This window comes from Lampetra fluviatilis, chromosome 11 (genome assembly GCF_964198595.1).
Source record: "Lampetra fluviatilis chromosome 11, kcLamFluv1.1, whole genome shotgun sequence".
NCBI lineage: Eukaryota > Metazoa > Chordata > Hyperoartia > Petromyzontiformes > Petromyzontidae > Lampetra > Lampetra fluviatilis.
Genome location: NC_136285.1, coordinates 7552399 through 7569149, shown reverse-complemented (window position 1 = coordinate 7569149; position 16751 = coordinate 7552399). Strand labels below are relative to the sequence as shown.

The 16751-nt window shown below is 44.0% G+C and overlaps 1 protein-coding gene across 3 annotated transcripts; it reads left to right on the top strand.

Moving 5' to 3' along the window:
• The first annotated feature begins 541 nt into the window (after positions 1–541).
• On the top strand, positions 542–14791 carry RINT1 (RAD50 interactor 1). 3 transcript variants are annotated; one of them, XM_078860882.1, is made up of 13 exons: positions 542–794; positions 2123–2364; positions 2957–3130; positions 3971–4120; positions 4860–5016; positions 6368–6478; positions 8259–8484; positions 9442–9579; positions 10164–10363; positions 10550–10788; positions 11536–11716; positions 12723–12841; positions 13454–14791. In XM_078860882.1, the coding sequence occupies exons 1-13, from the start codon at positions 558–560 to the stop codon at positions 13683–13685; spliced, it is 2406 nt and encodes an 801-aa protein (XP_078717008.1). In that variant the 5' UTR covers positions 542–557; the 3' UTR covers positions 13686–14791. The 3 variants fall into 3 exon arrangements, with proteins under 3 accessions (XP_078717008.1, XP_078717009.1, XP_078717010.1); XM_078860883.1 differs by lacking the exon at positions 13454–14791 and having other exon boundaries at positions 11536–11706; XM_078860884.1 differs by lacking the exon at positions 542–794 and having other exon boundaries at positions 2308–2364; positions 2970–3130.
• Positions 14792–16751: the final 1960 nt, after the last annotated feature.

Here is a 16751-nt window from a genome sequence, read left to right as displayed (position 1 = left end):
ACTGCCCTCTAACGGTCAAATTCTAATGCATTGCATAAAGCTCCAGCAAATAATACAATAACAGCCTTCAAAATGCAATTAAGCAGGCTTTCCATCACCATTTGTTACTTTCACTACTTAACAAAGAGGGTTATAGCATTTAAATGTGGGATATGTGCATCTAAAGCGTTTATTTAAACAGTGAAAAAACATCCATTGAATTACACACATGTCAACTGGTTTGTTTAATACGTCAGAGAAACATCGGGTTAGTGTATTGCTTTGGTCGATATTCAAACGTTTTGATTCCTGTCGTTAGAGAAAAACAATACATTCATTCAAAATTATTCGCTAATTCAATTTGTAAAAACGTGGCTTTGTGAGAAAAAAACATCTCCAAGTGCCCAACCGCGCGTTGAGAATCGATTATATTAGCAACCATACACGATTAGATTCCACCACGACACTCCATATACCCTTCATGGTCCGCATTGGAATCGATTCCGTTTCCGTTTTAAACGTAAGAATCGATTCCTTCACCAACACGTCACCCTTCGTGGGGTCGTACTCCGGCGGCAATGGCTGAGACGCAGGCGGCGGCAGCAGCGGCGGTGGTGGTGGAGGCGGGAAGAGACCAAGTAACTACGGAGCAGCAGACGCGTGACCTGGACCTGGTGTCCGTCTCGGGCCTCACGATGCCCGCCCACGTCGCCGCGTTTGTGGACAGCGAGTTCGGCGCCGACACCAAGAAGCTGAAGCGCCTGGGCGAGATGCTGGGCGGCCTGGGCTCGCAGAGGGCTCAGCTCATGGAGCAGGTTGGCCAAATCATGACAAACCCCCACCACCATCATCACAGAGGTCGCAAACGGGTTTTGATTCCTTACCCGTACCCGGCCGCACCAGGGTCGCAAACGGGTACCCGTACCCGGCCGTACCCGTACCGTACCCGGCCGGGTATCGGGTACCTGATTGCGACCTCTGGGATGAAGCCATGTTGCAGGCGCGGGTGGGTTGATTCTAGGAACTTGAATTGCGAGAAGAGACAAGACGTTGGGAAATGAGTGACAAACGGTTACTCACCAGTGACTCACGGTCTACCCGTACCCGGCCGCACCACGGTCGCAAACGGGTACCCGTACCCGGCCGGGTACGGGTACCCCATCGTTATTCGTAACCCACCGTAGTCTGCAGAACTACACCGACTCGCACTCTAAGACTGATGGCCTTTATCTAAGTTGTCTTGTGGTTGTTGTTGCATCCCACTGGGATTTTTGCACACAGCGTTGGTGTACGGTGTTTTTTTCTGCAATATTTTGCTGTCTTTTCATGGATTTTCTGTTTGCACTTAGTCACATATTCACTTTAAGATGTTTTCTTGTTCATGTTTTTGTTTGTTGCGATTGCACCCGATTCAAGAGCCGAATGGCTCACAGGGCTATTAATAAATTAACTTTGAACTCTCGTCCCTGATGCCGTCTCCGTCGCGGCTAGCAGCAGATCTCAACATTCGGCACCTTGCTACTGAAACGTATTTGCCATCGTACGCACGAATAGAATAGCGGGCACAGGGTGCTCATTATACCGTGATTCCGAAATGATGTCCTGTATTACACGGTGAGGTAAACAGGACAATGTCCGGTGTGAGTTAGTAGAAGTTAGACGTTTTGTTGATAGAAAAGACGGTAAAGTTTGGGTCACCTGGGCCGTTATAGCGTTTTGGAGACTTCATTGTCGAACAGCAGTGTCAATGTATTGACATTGACACTGCTTTGACAGCACGAGTGCTGTGACGGCTGACCATAGCCTATTTTTGATTCTCTCAGTCCCAAAAATTATAATTCGGGTCAAACAGCCCAGGAAGCATTCAAATCTATGAATGATCGGACACGTATGCATGTATGTTGAACTTTTTTCGCACCGTACGTAGCCAACCGTGCCATGTGGAAGTATGGGGCATGGTTGGGCAACTGTCGACCACAATAAATGTTGTGTACCCGCGTGGAATGCTTCTGCAGGTGGTGGCGGCTTTCAGCAGGTCTTCATGCAGCAGTGAAAAACGATCGTGGCTGATGATGACGACGACGATTGCACACGGTAGGCCCACCGTCGATCAATCAATAACGTGTGCGGGATGTTGGCGCAGGTGGCGACGGCGCGCTCGGAGGTGCCACGCCGGTTGGAGCGGGCCCTGCACGAGGCCGAGGCGGCGGTGGGAGAGTTGGAGGCCCTCCGAGAACGGAGGGAGCGGCTGGCCCATGAAGTGGAGCGACACGTGGAGGAGACTGCGCCGTGTGCCGAGCCAATCGCACGGCTCATCGGGCAGGTGGACGAGTTGGAGGGTTACCTGTCCTACCTCAAGTGGATCTCGCAGATCGAGGAGCTTAGGTGATGAGCCGCTGATGTGTTGTCACTCAATAAACCACACTAGATCACGTACTATAGTGATAAGAATATTGTTTTGTCCGGTCCTTGTCAATCCATTACTGGATGAATATTCTCCCCATGTCATCTTTGACGTGGGTTTTGTAACCACATATACGACGTTCATGTAGAGAGCCGACTATAAGTTCAATTATACATTCACAACTGATGTTAGCCACAGTCATTGATTCTCATGAACTTTACCCCTTGATGCCTTGACCATTGTGCAGAACTTCTACCAGAATGACGGTTTCCTCTCATCCATACTCTTTTCTCACAGTGCTTGAAATTGGACCCCTCTCCCATAACATTTTTCTGAGTTACTATAAGCTTTGCCGATTATAAAAAAAAAGGTTAATATCTGATATACAATCATATATGCTCTTAGTTGCTGGCTGCTCTGCTAGAATTGAACTATGAGGCCTCTGTTCAGGATCTATAGCTACAAAAAATATCTTGCTAATACTGAAATCGTTCTATTAATGACTTGTTCATGTGTGTGCTTGTGCATTTTTACACTGACTGCGGCCAATGGCATTGTGGCCGACATGCACAGTGACTCGATACAGCAGCACCTGATGACCAACAGCATTGGGGAGGCGCTGGAGAAACTGGTGTCTATGTCTGAACTGGACCGGGTGCTGCAGCCTTCGTCCTGCACTCACCTGCGCCGCTTCGTGCGATCCACGCTCGTCTTTTGGCATAAGATCCTCCGCGAGAAGCTCACCAAGTGAGGGGCAGAGCTATTATATAATTGAATCAATGTCATGGTTCACTTTGCTGCATGATATAACTCACCAGCCTTTGTATATAATGATGACCTACATAGTCATACCTGTGTAGGTAATTTGAACCTGCTGTACATACATTCGACTATTTAGATGTTCTTTGGTATGATAATGTTCTCACTTTTTATCAGGATATTGTCTTCACCAAGGGTCCTTGATTAGGATATTCTGTAATTTTTTGGAGTTTTGTATGTGTAATAAAGTCGTTGTACCCAGATAAATGCCATGCATATGGAAAGGATAATTCTAAAATATTGACACAGATAAATACTTGCTGTCCTGCCATTTTTTTGGCACCTCAGGTTTGAGAGGTTCAGAAACCTGGGTGATCCATCAACCCTTGCCTACAGAATGCTGGATCGCAGGCCTAAGCCACTATACCGTTTGCTAAAAGAGATGGTCAAATTACATTGTATTATATTATTATTTTCCATGAAATTGTATTGCAGATATTGCACCAGTCCAGTAATTGTGAAGCATGATACAACTCAGGGGTTTTAATGATAATGTATTCTATGAGTGTAACAATATTACCTTCCTCACCCAGGAATTTTATAATTCAAGGCCTCGATTCCATACAAGCATTAGTTTTGCATTTGTCTAATTTTATTGTCCCTCATTTCTTGTTTGCCCCATTAGCCTAAATGTAACTACATATAATTTCCATAAATGATATGTTGGTGTGTAATCCAGTGCAAGTATCGCGAGCCTTAATAGAGGATGTCAATCTGCATTGCTGTACCCATAACTTATACGAGCGTTTCTCAATGCGCTTTGCACAGTGACTTCGAGGAGGTGCTAAAGCAGCTGCAGTGGCCCTTCATCAGCACCCACCAAGGACTCGTGACCCCGCTCACGCCCGGGGCCAACACACAGGAGCTGCACGCTAACCTCGAGACGTTCTTCTGTCACCTCCTGCAGCTGCACATCCCGTAATTATAGCGTCGCCACATTACATTTCAAGTGTCCTGCATCACAGAAGAAAATTCTTTTGCCATATTATGTATACGTCTGTGTTCCTTTCATACTATCTCTTTTTATTTACATTTGCAATTGCTTATGTCTAAAAGTAAGGCTCCAATTTTATGTATACCGATGGCCATGACTGCATTCACACATGCCTTAACTTCTATGGGTGCATGATCTTATGCCTAACCAACTGGTTCGCTTTACTGCTTAAATATCTATGGGCGTAGATACCTGTTATTATTATTTTTTGCCTTTTTGGTTTCTCCATGTCTGCCAGCTAATAAGTCCATGTGCCTGATTTTATGTTGACCTACCAGCTGGTGTGATTACTAGTATAAGTAATACAAAAACTATATAGCTGTAATTTGTAGTTATGTACCGAGGTTATGGCCTGTACTGTCAGACATGGTTTTTAAGCTTCAGTAATAAGATATAGATATTATGGTTGCGGTTGGGTGAGTGACTCGAGAACCCTAGTGGCCTTACCATGCCTATAAATAGAATACGTCAATGCAGTGTGTTATGGCAGCATGATTCAGAGTTATTTAAAAATCTTGTTTTCCCTCTTAACTTAGCTTCAAACTGGTCTTGGATAAACCAGGGATGCACGCGCTAGGTGAAGTCTCTTATGTTTCAGATCGTATCTTCATGAAATCGTTGTCGACCTTTCCCCTGATACTACTGTGCATGTTCCCGACACAGGGACGAGGTTATATCGAGGCCAAGGCGCCTGCCAGAAGAGTACGCACTCCCAGAGATACCACCCATCGCCCTGCCCTTCCAGCTCATGCTCACGCCCTTGGAGAAGCGTTTTAGATACCATTTCCAAGGCAACAAGCAGACCAACGACTTGAGCAAGGTAAATTACTTTGCACGCCTTCACATCATATATATAAACACGAAGGAACAGACGAAATATTTTTGAAAGGAAATGTTTTAGTTTGTATTACAATTATTGGAAGATAATCACACCATGCTGTTGCAATAGAAAGGTTTCATCTTTTACCTTGTCAAAACATTTATTTGTGATTGTTTAGCTTTCGCGGAATGCATTGTAAACAACGCTTGTGCTTATGTCATACCAAATTGGTATGTGGAATCGTCTTAACAGGTGTCACCATTGCCACAGAAGAGACAATTAATATGAAACAGAAATGTTGTTGTCAACTGGTAAATGGTAATACTGCTTGGTGTTATAAAAATATGCTATTTGCTGTCAGTTGAACAGTTAAACCAATCCTATTCGTATTTGCCAGTGTTAAAGGCAGAATGGTGGTTTCCAGATGGCAGTGCAGCAAAATCCACTTGTACTGTATATCTATGCTCCCACATCTATTCTCCCTGCCTTCACCAACTTGCTCTGACCAGCAAGGTCACAGATAAACAGACAATGACTCATTTATATATGTCTCTTCACATACAAAATATAGAAGTCATTTTAACACAACCATCAGTCCCATGGCCGCCTTTGAGTGCATAATTTCAACAGCATTGGTTTTGTACAAGAAAACTCTAGACTGGTTTCAATATAACAATTCTAATGATTATTTTGTGTAAAGTATGGTGATATATGAAAATTAACTCCAATAACCCATGCAGCATGGGGAGACCTTCATCCAGCAACGGATTTATAATAGGGCTGTACATTTACATAGCATAAGTTGAATGTTACGTCATTTAACTAAATTTAGACAGATTAATAGTATTTTTTTATTTTTCAAACTTTATTTAATATCGCACGCTTCACAAGTAAACATTACATAAATAAAATGTGAGTTACACAAAACAATAAAATGTATACTCAGTTCAAAATATTCAACAGATTATAAAATTCATATTTAGACTGATTTTAAAAAAATCACAAAACACCTTCCTTATCAGCTGCCGTTCATGGTCCACTCCACGTGAACACAACGTCGATCAGCACGCTGCACCATGAACACCCTACACGCAGAAACACATTACCTCAAAACCAGATTCGAGATCCTCACACTTGGACTAGAACCCATAAACTAGAACTACGAACCCACAAACCTGAACTAGCAACCCAATAAAACCAGTGCATTGTATGTCACCAGACTGCCACAATACAATTAACATGTGTACAATGCATTACTTCATACCATATAATAACCAGGCAGTAATCGGTCATTATTTAATCCCAATGCCATTTTGTTTTCTTCCTGCGGTTGTCGTTGTGGACGACGTAGCCCGAGTGGTACCTCACACAGGTGCTGACGTGGATATCGCACCACAGCGACTTCCTGGAGACCACCATCCAGGACGTCCTCTTCAAGGCAAACTCCCCTCTCGATGCAAAGGTGCACATGCTCATGTGTTTGTATTTCACTGGTGGCCAGTTTAAACCTGCTACACATTGATTAAATATGTTGCTAATGACATATTTCACATGGCGAGGCTTTCAAAGCATTTTAATTCCATCACGCCAGCGTTATAAACATCACCTCAGTTGCTATTAACACTTATTAACAATTCGTTATCAACAGAGTGGAACTATGCGGACGTCCAGATTAAACTCCTCATTTGAGACCAAAACATCGTTCCTTCTGGCTTCGACATTCCTTGAAGACACTGGTCTGCCATCAACTGCATCGGAACATCGATGAACAGACCAATGTGCCACATCCCCTTCATGAGACAAGCCACATTGCGGCCGTGGCCATGCAACTCGAATTATGGACCGTATAGTCAACCACTGTAGTCTGCGCTCCGTCAATGGAGGAATAGCAAAACTACACAAACTCTCTCCTGAAGCCCTCTTGTGGCTATCAGACCTCGACATTGGCATTAAACTCCTGAATATATTAACACATGGAAGAATAGAATAGAACTTACTTTTAATGGAAATATATATATAATAGGATAACTTTTCTGGCAGTGACCCTTGAAAACGGTACTTAATTTTCTCATCGTTATCTCTCCATTAACTGCAATGGTCATTGGGGCAACACTTGTTGGCTCGGCTGTTAACTCCCTCCACATTTGCCTGTCCTTTACAGTATTTGTCACGGATTGTGCAGGCTTATTAGGCCACATCACATTTGTTATCACAATGTTCTGGGGTCGTACTCTCATTTAAAACAATATACTTATGTATGTGATGTCGTTTACTCCTTTTGCTTAGTGCCTCTTCTAATGTGTATTGCACTGCCCTTATCCTGGTCACAGCACAGCCACTGCAGGTTTCACAGTGTTGTTTGTGTGATTCACTAACCCCCTTTCCAGAGCACCACTAGATTACAGATGTGCACCACCACGCCCTGAAATACGATGATTGGTCTTAAATACGTATCTGCACCTCTCTTCTGCTAGGTTATGCTATCAACAACAATTATGTTTTTGTAGTTTGCTGACCTGTTTTAATCTTCTTTAAAAAAAAACATGGACCTGAAATTGATACCATTGAGCATGTGTGTCTTTCACATTTGACCCCATGATGTCATGACTACTTCCGGGGGCAGCCCTGCCAAAAACGTTTAGTTCCATTTGCAAAGCATGCCACATGTCTCGTTAAAAGTAGGTCACATGCCCCTGTTGGTGCTGGTTTGGCCCAGTCATGTCGCTGTTAGGAATCCATTCCGAACCTACTTACCTAGTTTGTGAACCATGCTGGCTTGGTTTTAGCTGGTTATGGGAACTACAAAACTTTCATAATTTTTATTCTTAAAAAATGGTCCCATAGATAAACTCCAGTGGCGAGGCTTTCAAACTATTTTATGGCAATCACGCCAATGTTATAAAAATCACCTCATTTGCTATTAACACTTTGTTATCAACAGAGTTCTTGTTTATTCTCCATCCGACCACGGTGCAGTTTCTCTGAATAAAATATGTATCATTAATATACAGATGAAGCGGCTACACATTGTTTGCACCTGATGGTAATATTCAAAAGCTACACTGTGCGTTGGGGCGCAACGACTCGAATTTAAGAAACGCCGTGGTAGAGAAAGCAAACGTTGGAAGTTGTCATAATCTATCGCGAGTTGGCTGAGGTGAGGGAAACCTGGCGCAGAGTTTGTAATTGTCTCCAAACTGGAACCACGAGCCGCCAACATCACGCTCCTCTCCCTTCCACAGCTGGAGTTCATCCGCGGGCTCATGCTGCTGGTGATGGAGAAGGCGGCGCATGACGTGCCTCGCCTGCTGTTCGACGACACCCTCTTCTGTCACCTGGTGGACGAGCTGCTGCTGTTTGAGCGGGAGGTGCGCGCCGCGCACGGCTACCCGGCCGCGCTGCCCGGCGTGCTGCACGTGCTCTCGCAGGAGGCCTGCTTCCAGAAGTGGCTCGCCGTTGAGCGCAAATGTAACGCAGACACGAACGTGCCATCGTCGCGTGGCAAACACCTGCGTCGTTTTTACATGCAGATAGCACTGCCGTGTGTGTGTGTAGATGCACAATTTCAGCCAAACATTTGGAAATAATTATAATTTAGAACATTTGGTAATCGCGCCATTCTTATATCGCAAGGCTATTGCAAAAGCACTATGTTTCACAGACAGTCTGCAGTACTTTTGCAGTCGGGGGTGATATTATTACATGGGACATTCCAATTGAGTAATTTGTGGATGATTTATAAACATTTTCAGATTTGGGCGATAATACCAGCACACAATGGCCTACTCATTTTGAATGATATCGGAGGATCTTTAATATTTACTGTGAAACAGACGGTGTGTTTTTATGGTTAACACACCCACAGTAATAACTAGGTCAGTCTGCCTGATTCGAACCGAGAACCTTTGCATGAAGTGGCGAACGTGCTCCCACTGGGTCATGTCACCGTCCCAGTCAGTTATCGATGGTGCCGAGATGTGGCATTGAAATGTGGGGGGGCGGGCGCACTGCACTGGAAATATCTCAGTGAGTTTTATATGTAGTAAGTTTCATACCATGCATGTAATTTGTATTTGCTATTGTGTTACACGTAGCATTGCTTTAGACTTGAGAAGTCATCAAAATAGTAATTCCTGGTTCTATTTAATGATATAAAAGTAAATCGTATAATAGAATGATAACTTTTTACATTAGTTTAACTTTTATCTTAATAATATACTCAAAGATATTTAAAAACATTGTTTCAGTATTGCTTTTTTAACCGTTGGTTAAATAGTTGAAATTGGCGAGCAATGTAAGATAATACGAGTAATGTCCACAAAATGGTATACCCCAAAATGAAACACTGCCCACTCCCCCCAACTACTTGAAGGATATGGAACGTACCACTTTAACATGGGTGATTGTTGTCCCGTGTGCCGGCAGTCTCGTTGGAGAAGGTGGACTCCATGCTGTCGTCGGAGGCGGCGTGGAGCTGCCAGTACCAGGACGTGGGGGAGCTGGAGGAGGCACATGTGCCCGACTGTGCCGAGATGTTCATGACCTTGCTGCAGGTCATCACGGGTGAGTGACAACCGGTGGGACGGGGGGGCTCAGGGTCACCACCTGCAACGTTGCTCCTAGATCTCACTCCCGACTCGCCCACTTGTATCGGTCGGAAAGACCTGATTTAAGGAGTTTTAGTTGTGTGAAACAATGATTAACCCCCTTTCCACAAATCCACTGCAATTCGATGAAACATCACAATTCAGGGATGCACTCAGATTCAAGTATTGGTTCTTTATCTAATTTTCCTGTCTCATTTTGTTTTCCTGTCTGCTTTTTTATCCCTTGTGCTGTCTAAATTAAACCTGAACATATTTTAGCTTATCATTTGCATGCAATGTAAATAATCGATCGCAATTGCACAACTCTATCTGTGCACCTTGTTGAGTTCAATTCTAACTCATTGTTACAGCTTTGTTACATGCTTCATCAAATCTCATAGCATGTGCAGCACATTTTGGATTTCTATATCAGAATCAGAGCCAGTAGGTGTAGTGAATTTCTAGATGGCAGCAAATGATAATCGCTCCACCTGTCTTCCTAAACCTCTCTGTACTCTCCCACCCCATTGGGAACCATGTGGCGCACATTGTCCTCTGCAGACCGCTACAAGTGGTTGCCCCAGATGTGGCACAAACTCAAGTTTCTCGAGCTGCAGATGGACCTCCTGGACGACTTCCGCATCCGCCTGACCCAGGTCATGAAGGAAGAAGCGCACTCTCCGCTGGGCACGCGCTACTGCGCCGTGCTAAACGCCGCCGCCTACGTCACCAGTGTGCTCTCCGACTGGTCCGACAACGTGGTGCGTCCCATCGTCTCCTCCCCTTTCAGCATTAACCATAACGCCACCGCCAGTACCGAGCCCAAGAGTGCCGTTTTTAGCGTGCTGAAGCAGGGAGACACTTTGTCGTTGACCCTTCACCGCTTTTGCGTGTGTCCGTGGCTTTTTGGTTCTGGTCTCCCCCGGGGATGCGGGGGGGGCGTGCAGTTTTTCCTACAGATGCAGCAGGCCTACCTGGAGGAGGTGTCGAGGGAGGCGGGCGACAGGGCGACGGCGCGGGGACGCATGTCGGAGCTGCAGCTGGGCCAGCTGGCGTCGCTGGAGGCGTCCGTGTTCGACGACACGGTGCGCCTGCTGCACCGGCTGCAGCAGGAGATGCTGTCCAAGGTGGGCGACTGCATGTTCAAGGAAGTGAAGGAGAAAGCGCAGCTGTACAAGAGGGAGAGGTGAGCGCCGAAGCTTGGTTTCAACGTATTTTATTTAATGCTGCACTGGATTTAAACCGATTTGCCTCTTCAGTATTGTTTTCACACTCGACTAACAATAACAGCTGATTAAAATACAGAAAAGCATAAGAAAGTACATTTAAAGCCATTTTCTTGGTGATATTGCCATTGATTTTTATACACATTCCTCATCATGCACTGACACAATTGTTGACTAGTGTATACATAACCACTTGGTCATTCACACTATTCACTCCTTATTGTACATGGAAACCTGTGTGTGTGCCTTCACTGTATTGCCCGCTCGCATATATGCCTTGCTGTACACGAATTGTATTGACCTCTCACTAAACGCACAACATATACCCTATCCAGTCTTTAATTATATTTTTTGCTTACTGTTTAATATACACACCCAATCATGCTCTCGCAATTATTTTTGACACACCATTGACCATGCATTTTCACGATGATTCATTCATTGTTTTATACATGCACCTGGCCATATACAACCTATCATTCGCTCACTCCTGTATAATTTAAATTGGCCATATGCCCTCTTGTTCACTCACTGTTGTATAGATTAACTTGGCCATATACACTATCATTCAGTCATGGTTGAATAGGTTAACCTGTCCATAATACCCTATAATTTCCTCACAGTTGTATAGATTTAACCTGGCCATGTACACTATCATTGACTCACGGTTGTACACAGTCTCACTTGCTGTATCACCAATCCTGCAGGTGGCTGAGCCTACCGGCCCAGGTGGAGCAGGTGACCATGTCGCTGTCGAGCACAGCATGCCCCTTTGTGGTCGCCCTGCGCGACCGCCTGCTGCAGATGGAGCGCCAGCTGTCTGCGGAGCTCTTCGCCACCCTCTGGGTCGCTGTGGCCGAAAAGCTCGACATCTTCTTGTACGAGGAGGTCCGCACAGCCCACGACGAACATCTTGCCTTGCTGCGCTCGTTTAAACTCTGGTCACCTGGTCTCAATAGAATCATAGTATGAAGGGGACTGCAGAGCTTGGGCAATTGTTGGTGCTGGCTCACCGCCCAACTGCCTTTCCAGCTTCTCTGTTGTCGGTCCTCAACAAATGTGAGATACAATTTGCATGAAGGACTTTATGTAAAGCAAAATCATAATAATTAATAATCATAAGAGTAATGGGTTATTAAAAAAAGTCTACGAGAAGAGTGCATTTTAGAATGCTTGGCCTCTAAGGTGGCCAGGTGGCTCAGCACTCAGCTGGCACTACTGAGATTTTGGGATCACATCCAGGTTTCAACCACATTTGATTAAATTGGTTTCTCAAGCGTAGCCAATTGGTTTCAGCCGGTCATTAATGACCACGCAAAAAAACATGAAGTTTGGTTTTGGACTTAAGCTGGTTAAATAATTAAAACTATCGGTTTAGTTGTTATGCAACGGTCTTATAGCTAAACTAATGGTAGTGTGTGACCTCCAACTGTCTACAGGATACGGGGTCAACTGAAGTATATTTTAGATGAAGTCTTGTGAAATATTATGCACCTCTTTCACACATTGGGTGTCTCATGACATGCCTATAAATAGTACAATTGGAATCAATCAGGAAAATACCGAAATAAAGAAATCATTCAGCTGGCCCCTTCATTTTCAAGAACATGAATGGCTGTCTTATACACAGGCTAATAGTGTAATTAGCCAGCCTGTGGTAAAGCACTTAAAAACCTTGATGGGTAGATCCTCATCAAATCTGTGAAGCTAGAATCTGAGCATGGCAAGTAGGTTCCTGACCTTTTGTGGGATTTGAGTGTTTGATCTTACATACAAATAAGTAAACAAACCTCTCGCAAGGCAAGAGCCCTCCTGAAGGGGGTCTCTCAAAATTCACCGAAGCCTGCCTTGAGGACTTCATTACTATTTATTTTCACGTAACATTTCCCCGCAGGTGATTTTGGCGAACCATTTCAACGAAGGTGGAGCAGCCCAGCTGCAATTCGACATGATGCGGAACCTCTTCCCATTGTTCGCCCAGTACTGCAAGCGGCCAGAGAACTACTTCAAGCAGTGAGTGACATGAGAACCTTTACTGGTTCCCACGGTTGTGACATACAGCTGATTTCCCACTAGTTGTGACGTACAGGTGATTTCCCACTAGATGTGACAATTTACCACCCTCACCGATTCAATTGTCACCATACCATTCAAAATATGTTGTTTTGACCATATTATTTTGTACAGTTTTGTTCAGTTAGCCTAAATGTAACATATCAATTGCATAAATTGCACATCAATTCTAACATTCCCACTTTTGGATATGTATTATGAGCTGTATTGTTTATAGTCGAAGAATCATTGCAGTGTAACATGCCTAGCCATCACCCTTCTCCTTGGGCATCAGCTCACCTTACCGTCGTTCACAAGATCCCATAAAAATGTAAGCGAGGTAATAACACATCTCGCATGCTTGTCACTTGAACATCTATAAATACGTTATGGAGAGGTGCATCAGAGCCTCACAGGCCCAGTGTACCAGAGCACTCGACTCACAAATGGAAGGTTGAGGAGATCCACACTGTGCCAGCCAGCCCATCACAGAAAATCCATCTGTGAGGAATCGTATCTATTCTGCCCTATGCCAACTTTCTGTTTCTCGTCCGTGCTGCGTGGGGCCATCAGCGTGAAGGAGGCGTGCCTGGTGCTGACCCTGGGCGTGGGACCCGCGCTGCTGCTTCGCGAGGTGCTGAACTCGTGGGCGAACGAGGGCGGCAAGGACGACGACCTCAGCGACGGCGAGCAGAGCCAGCACACGGCTTTCAAGTCGCTCAACGAGATGGGCATCTACAAGCTGTCGCCCCGCACCGTCAAGATTCTGCTGGGCCTGAGGACAAACCTCCCCGCCAATGCCTAGTGGCTCGCGAAGGATGGGGACTGCCTTGTGAGTGCACTGCCATGCAAGATACTGTGGCCGCCTTGCTTTCGTGTGGTTCCGTTGGTGAACCCGGGTGGTGAATGCTGAACAAGACTAATGTGTAGCACTCATTCTTAAGTGGAACATGTTTGTGAATTTCACACTACACCTAAGGGTATTTCGTTTATTTAAATTATTTAAAATTAGGACCCTGGTTATGGGACATGAGTAATACATAATGGAAAGCAATGATTCCTCTGAGGAGCCTTTTAATGCTTGTATGATAGTCTTATAGTTATGGCTTTTAAGCTAGATCATCATCAGCCATATCAAGCCATTGCTGGATAAAGACCTCACCGTCCAGTAATAATCTACTTAGAACCTGGACAAGCTGTATTCATTACTCCATCTCCTTGGTAGAAGTGCTCTGATGGGTTCCATCCTTTTGCTACCACTCAGTCTTTATTAGTCATCTAAGTACAATTGTCTCAATGCTGTTGATACAACCTTGCAGTGAAGGGTATAATGTGAGAAATTAAAGTTAACTTGTATTTAATGACCTTAACAAAAACTGACAAATCTGTACCATATTCCAAGAGGTTCCTATCAGCATCCTGGAAATGCACAAGTAAGAAGAATTACAGCAGGAATATTTCAATCAGCATTTATTTTTTTCGGATAAACTAAGGACCTCACAATACCTCTTAGCAGCAGGCACGTATCCTTAATTGCTTTAACTTAAGTAGTTTACTCAATATGGAAATTGTTTAACACATTGACATTGAGGTTCAACAATGTTAAGTGTTTAAAACTCTCGACCACTTGATACAATCTTCGAATGAAAGAGGATGCAGGTTTTGAAAAGCATCAAAACATCACACGGTAACAATTTCAGAATTGCCGCAAAATGTGTTTATTGGACACTTTGGATCTATATGTTCACAAAGCTCATAAAACGTTTTTATTTATCTGGATCTATTCTCTCTGTACAAATCATTATATATAAAAACAAAACAATTTCAATTTACTTTAAATACAAAATATATGTACAAAAATATTTCAGAGATGAAAATGACTGCATTCAGCATTGCTAATAAACACCGTATGCAAAAGAAAAAAGAATGGAACTTAATATTGTTTATTATATTGGAAACATCCTGGTTTAAAAAAGAAAACATAAGGGACTCGTCAACATATTGCTAGCCTAGGCTTTCTTGCCTGAATAGGTATTCTTACCTGAATGTTGCGCAGGGAAAGGTTAACTTCGCTATAAATCCCTTTCTTGGTTTCTTCAACCAAGTTGGCGGCATAAATAGAGGGAGACTGCATAGTGCAACACGTACACAAACCTAGTGCTTTAATTGGTCACTTAGGGCAGTACCACGGGGCTGTGTAAAGGGGCTGCGCTCATACGCAAGGTTTCGTCACCGTAGCCCTCCTAACGCTTTCATTTGAGAACCTGCATGTGTTGACTTTTGCCGCACTAGCCCCCCTTTCCAAACAGTCTCCAGCCACCTCGGCAGTGGCATGGGTTGAGTGTACAGGACTGTACGTTGCGTACACCACAACACGGAAACATAAACGTGAATATATATGTATTGGAAGCAGCGTTTTTACTTTAAGCTACAACACCACAAGCTAGAGGGGTAAATATTACGTTGGTACCCGAAAAGGCAGACAACGGATTGTGACTCGACGATTAGCGTGGCCACAATCATTCCCAGTGGCCCCAACTCCAATGTGTGCTGCCCACCCCCCCCACCACCCCTCTTAGGGTTTCACTGAAGGAAATGTGCCGATCCTGCCATGTAGTTTCCTTCAGGTCATCGTACACAGCAGTTGCAGGAAGACATCGCGGTATGCGGAGTTTTTCCTAAATAGTCGAGTCTATAAAAGGGGGTGAATGTTAAAGGTGCAGCCCCGCAATTCCTTGCTCACACCACAACTTGCAGAAGGACCTCCACCAGAGAATGCTCCAGAGCTCCACGCCAATGGGTCCATTTTGGCCGACTCTTCTATACTCGACAGGCATCTTGGAAGAGGTGGGGGTACCCACAACAGACTCCCCACCACAAGCGGTCTGCGTATTTGACCAAACTGGCATACCCACTTGTCTACTGTTGGTTGGAGAGGTAAACGCATGCAATTAATGCTCCAAGCAACGTGATATATATGTTTTTCTTTTATGAAACTAATTATTGCAGAATTAACTTTGCCTAACCAGCCCTGAAAAAGAATCCACCAGCGAAGGCACTTGGATAAGTGGTAGTGTTTTACCAAAAGAAGAAAAAAAAATCCTGAAAACCCAATATTACCAATCTTTTGATAGAGTTTTGAGGTCTCAACGTTGCAGGGCTGAAATATGACTGATCTTTACCTGAATGCCCATTCAAATGTATCTTTTACACAGGAGACATGGATACCACGGCTTCATCTACAGGAGTGTTTGTAATTAAGATATCGGTAATTTTCAAATTTAACCTTTATTCTACGATAATCTGCGAATTAATGCTCAAGGTCTTTAAAGTTATCTGTTTTAGGACGGAGAGAGTTTGTCCTGAAATCCCTTTAAAAATCACCAGGAGATGGCAGCCACGTTGGCCAAATTTGCCCAGTCACAAGCGTGATTCACTGGACTAGAGATTATCTTGGATGAATCAGGAAAATACCAAAATCGAGCCTAGATATAAAAGTTCTGATCTAATTATTTTTTTTATCCAAAATGTAAAATTACGTAATTTTCCACCAAAGTGGTGTTACGTAGCATTAGGTAACATCACCTTTGCATGAAGATACATTAAATTATTACTGAAATACAAATTATCCTCAACGACGAATACCATTTTGTTTAAATCCAAAACTTAACCCTATACTTAGCTATCTATAATAAATGAGCCTTCGAGTTCTCATCTGTTTAGACAGAGTCCCTGTAAAGGGTTGTGCTTATTTTTAAATTGGTTATTGCCAGCCGTTACCATTTACTGCTGGGTATTTAAACCTCCTTAAGTTCTGCACATCTGCAATCCACTCCATTATAATTGCTTTCATAACTCGATACTGTCGTCC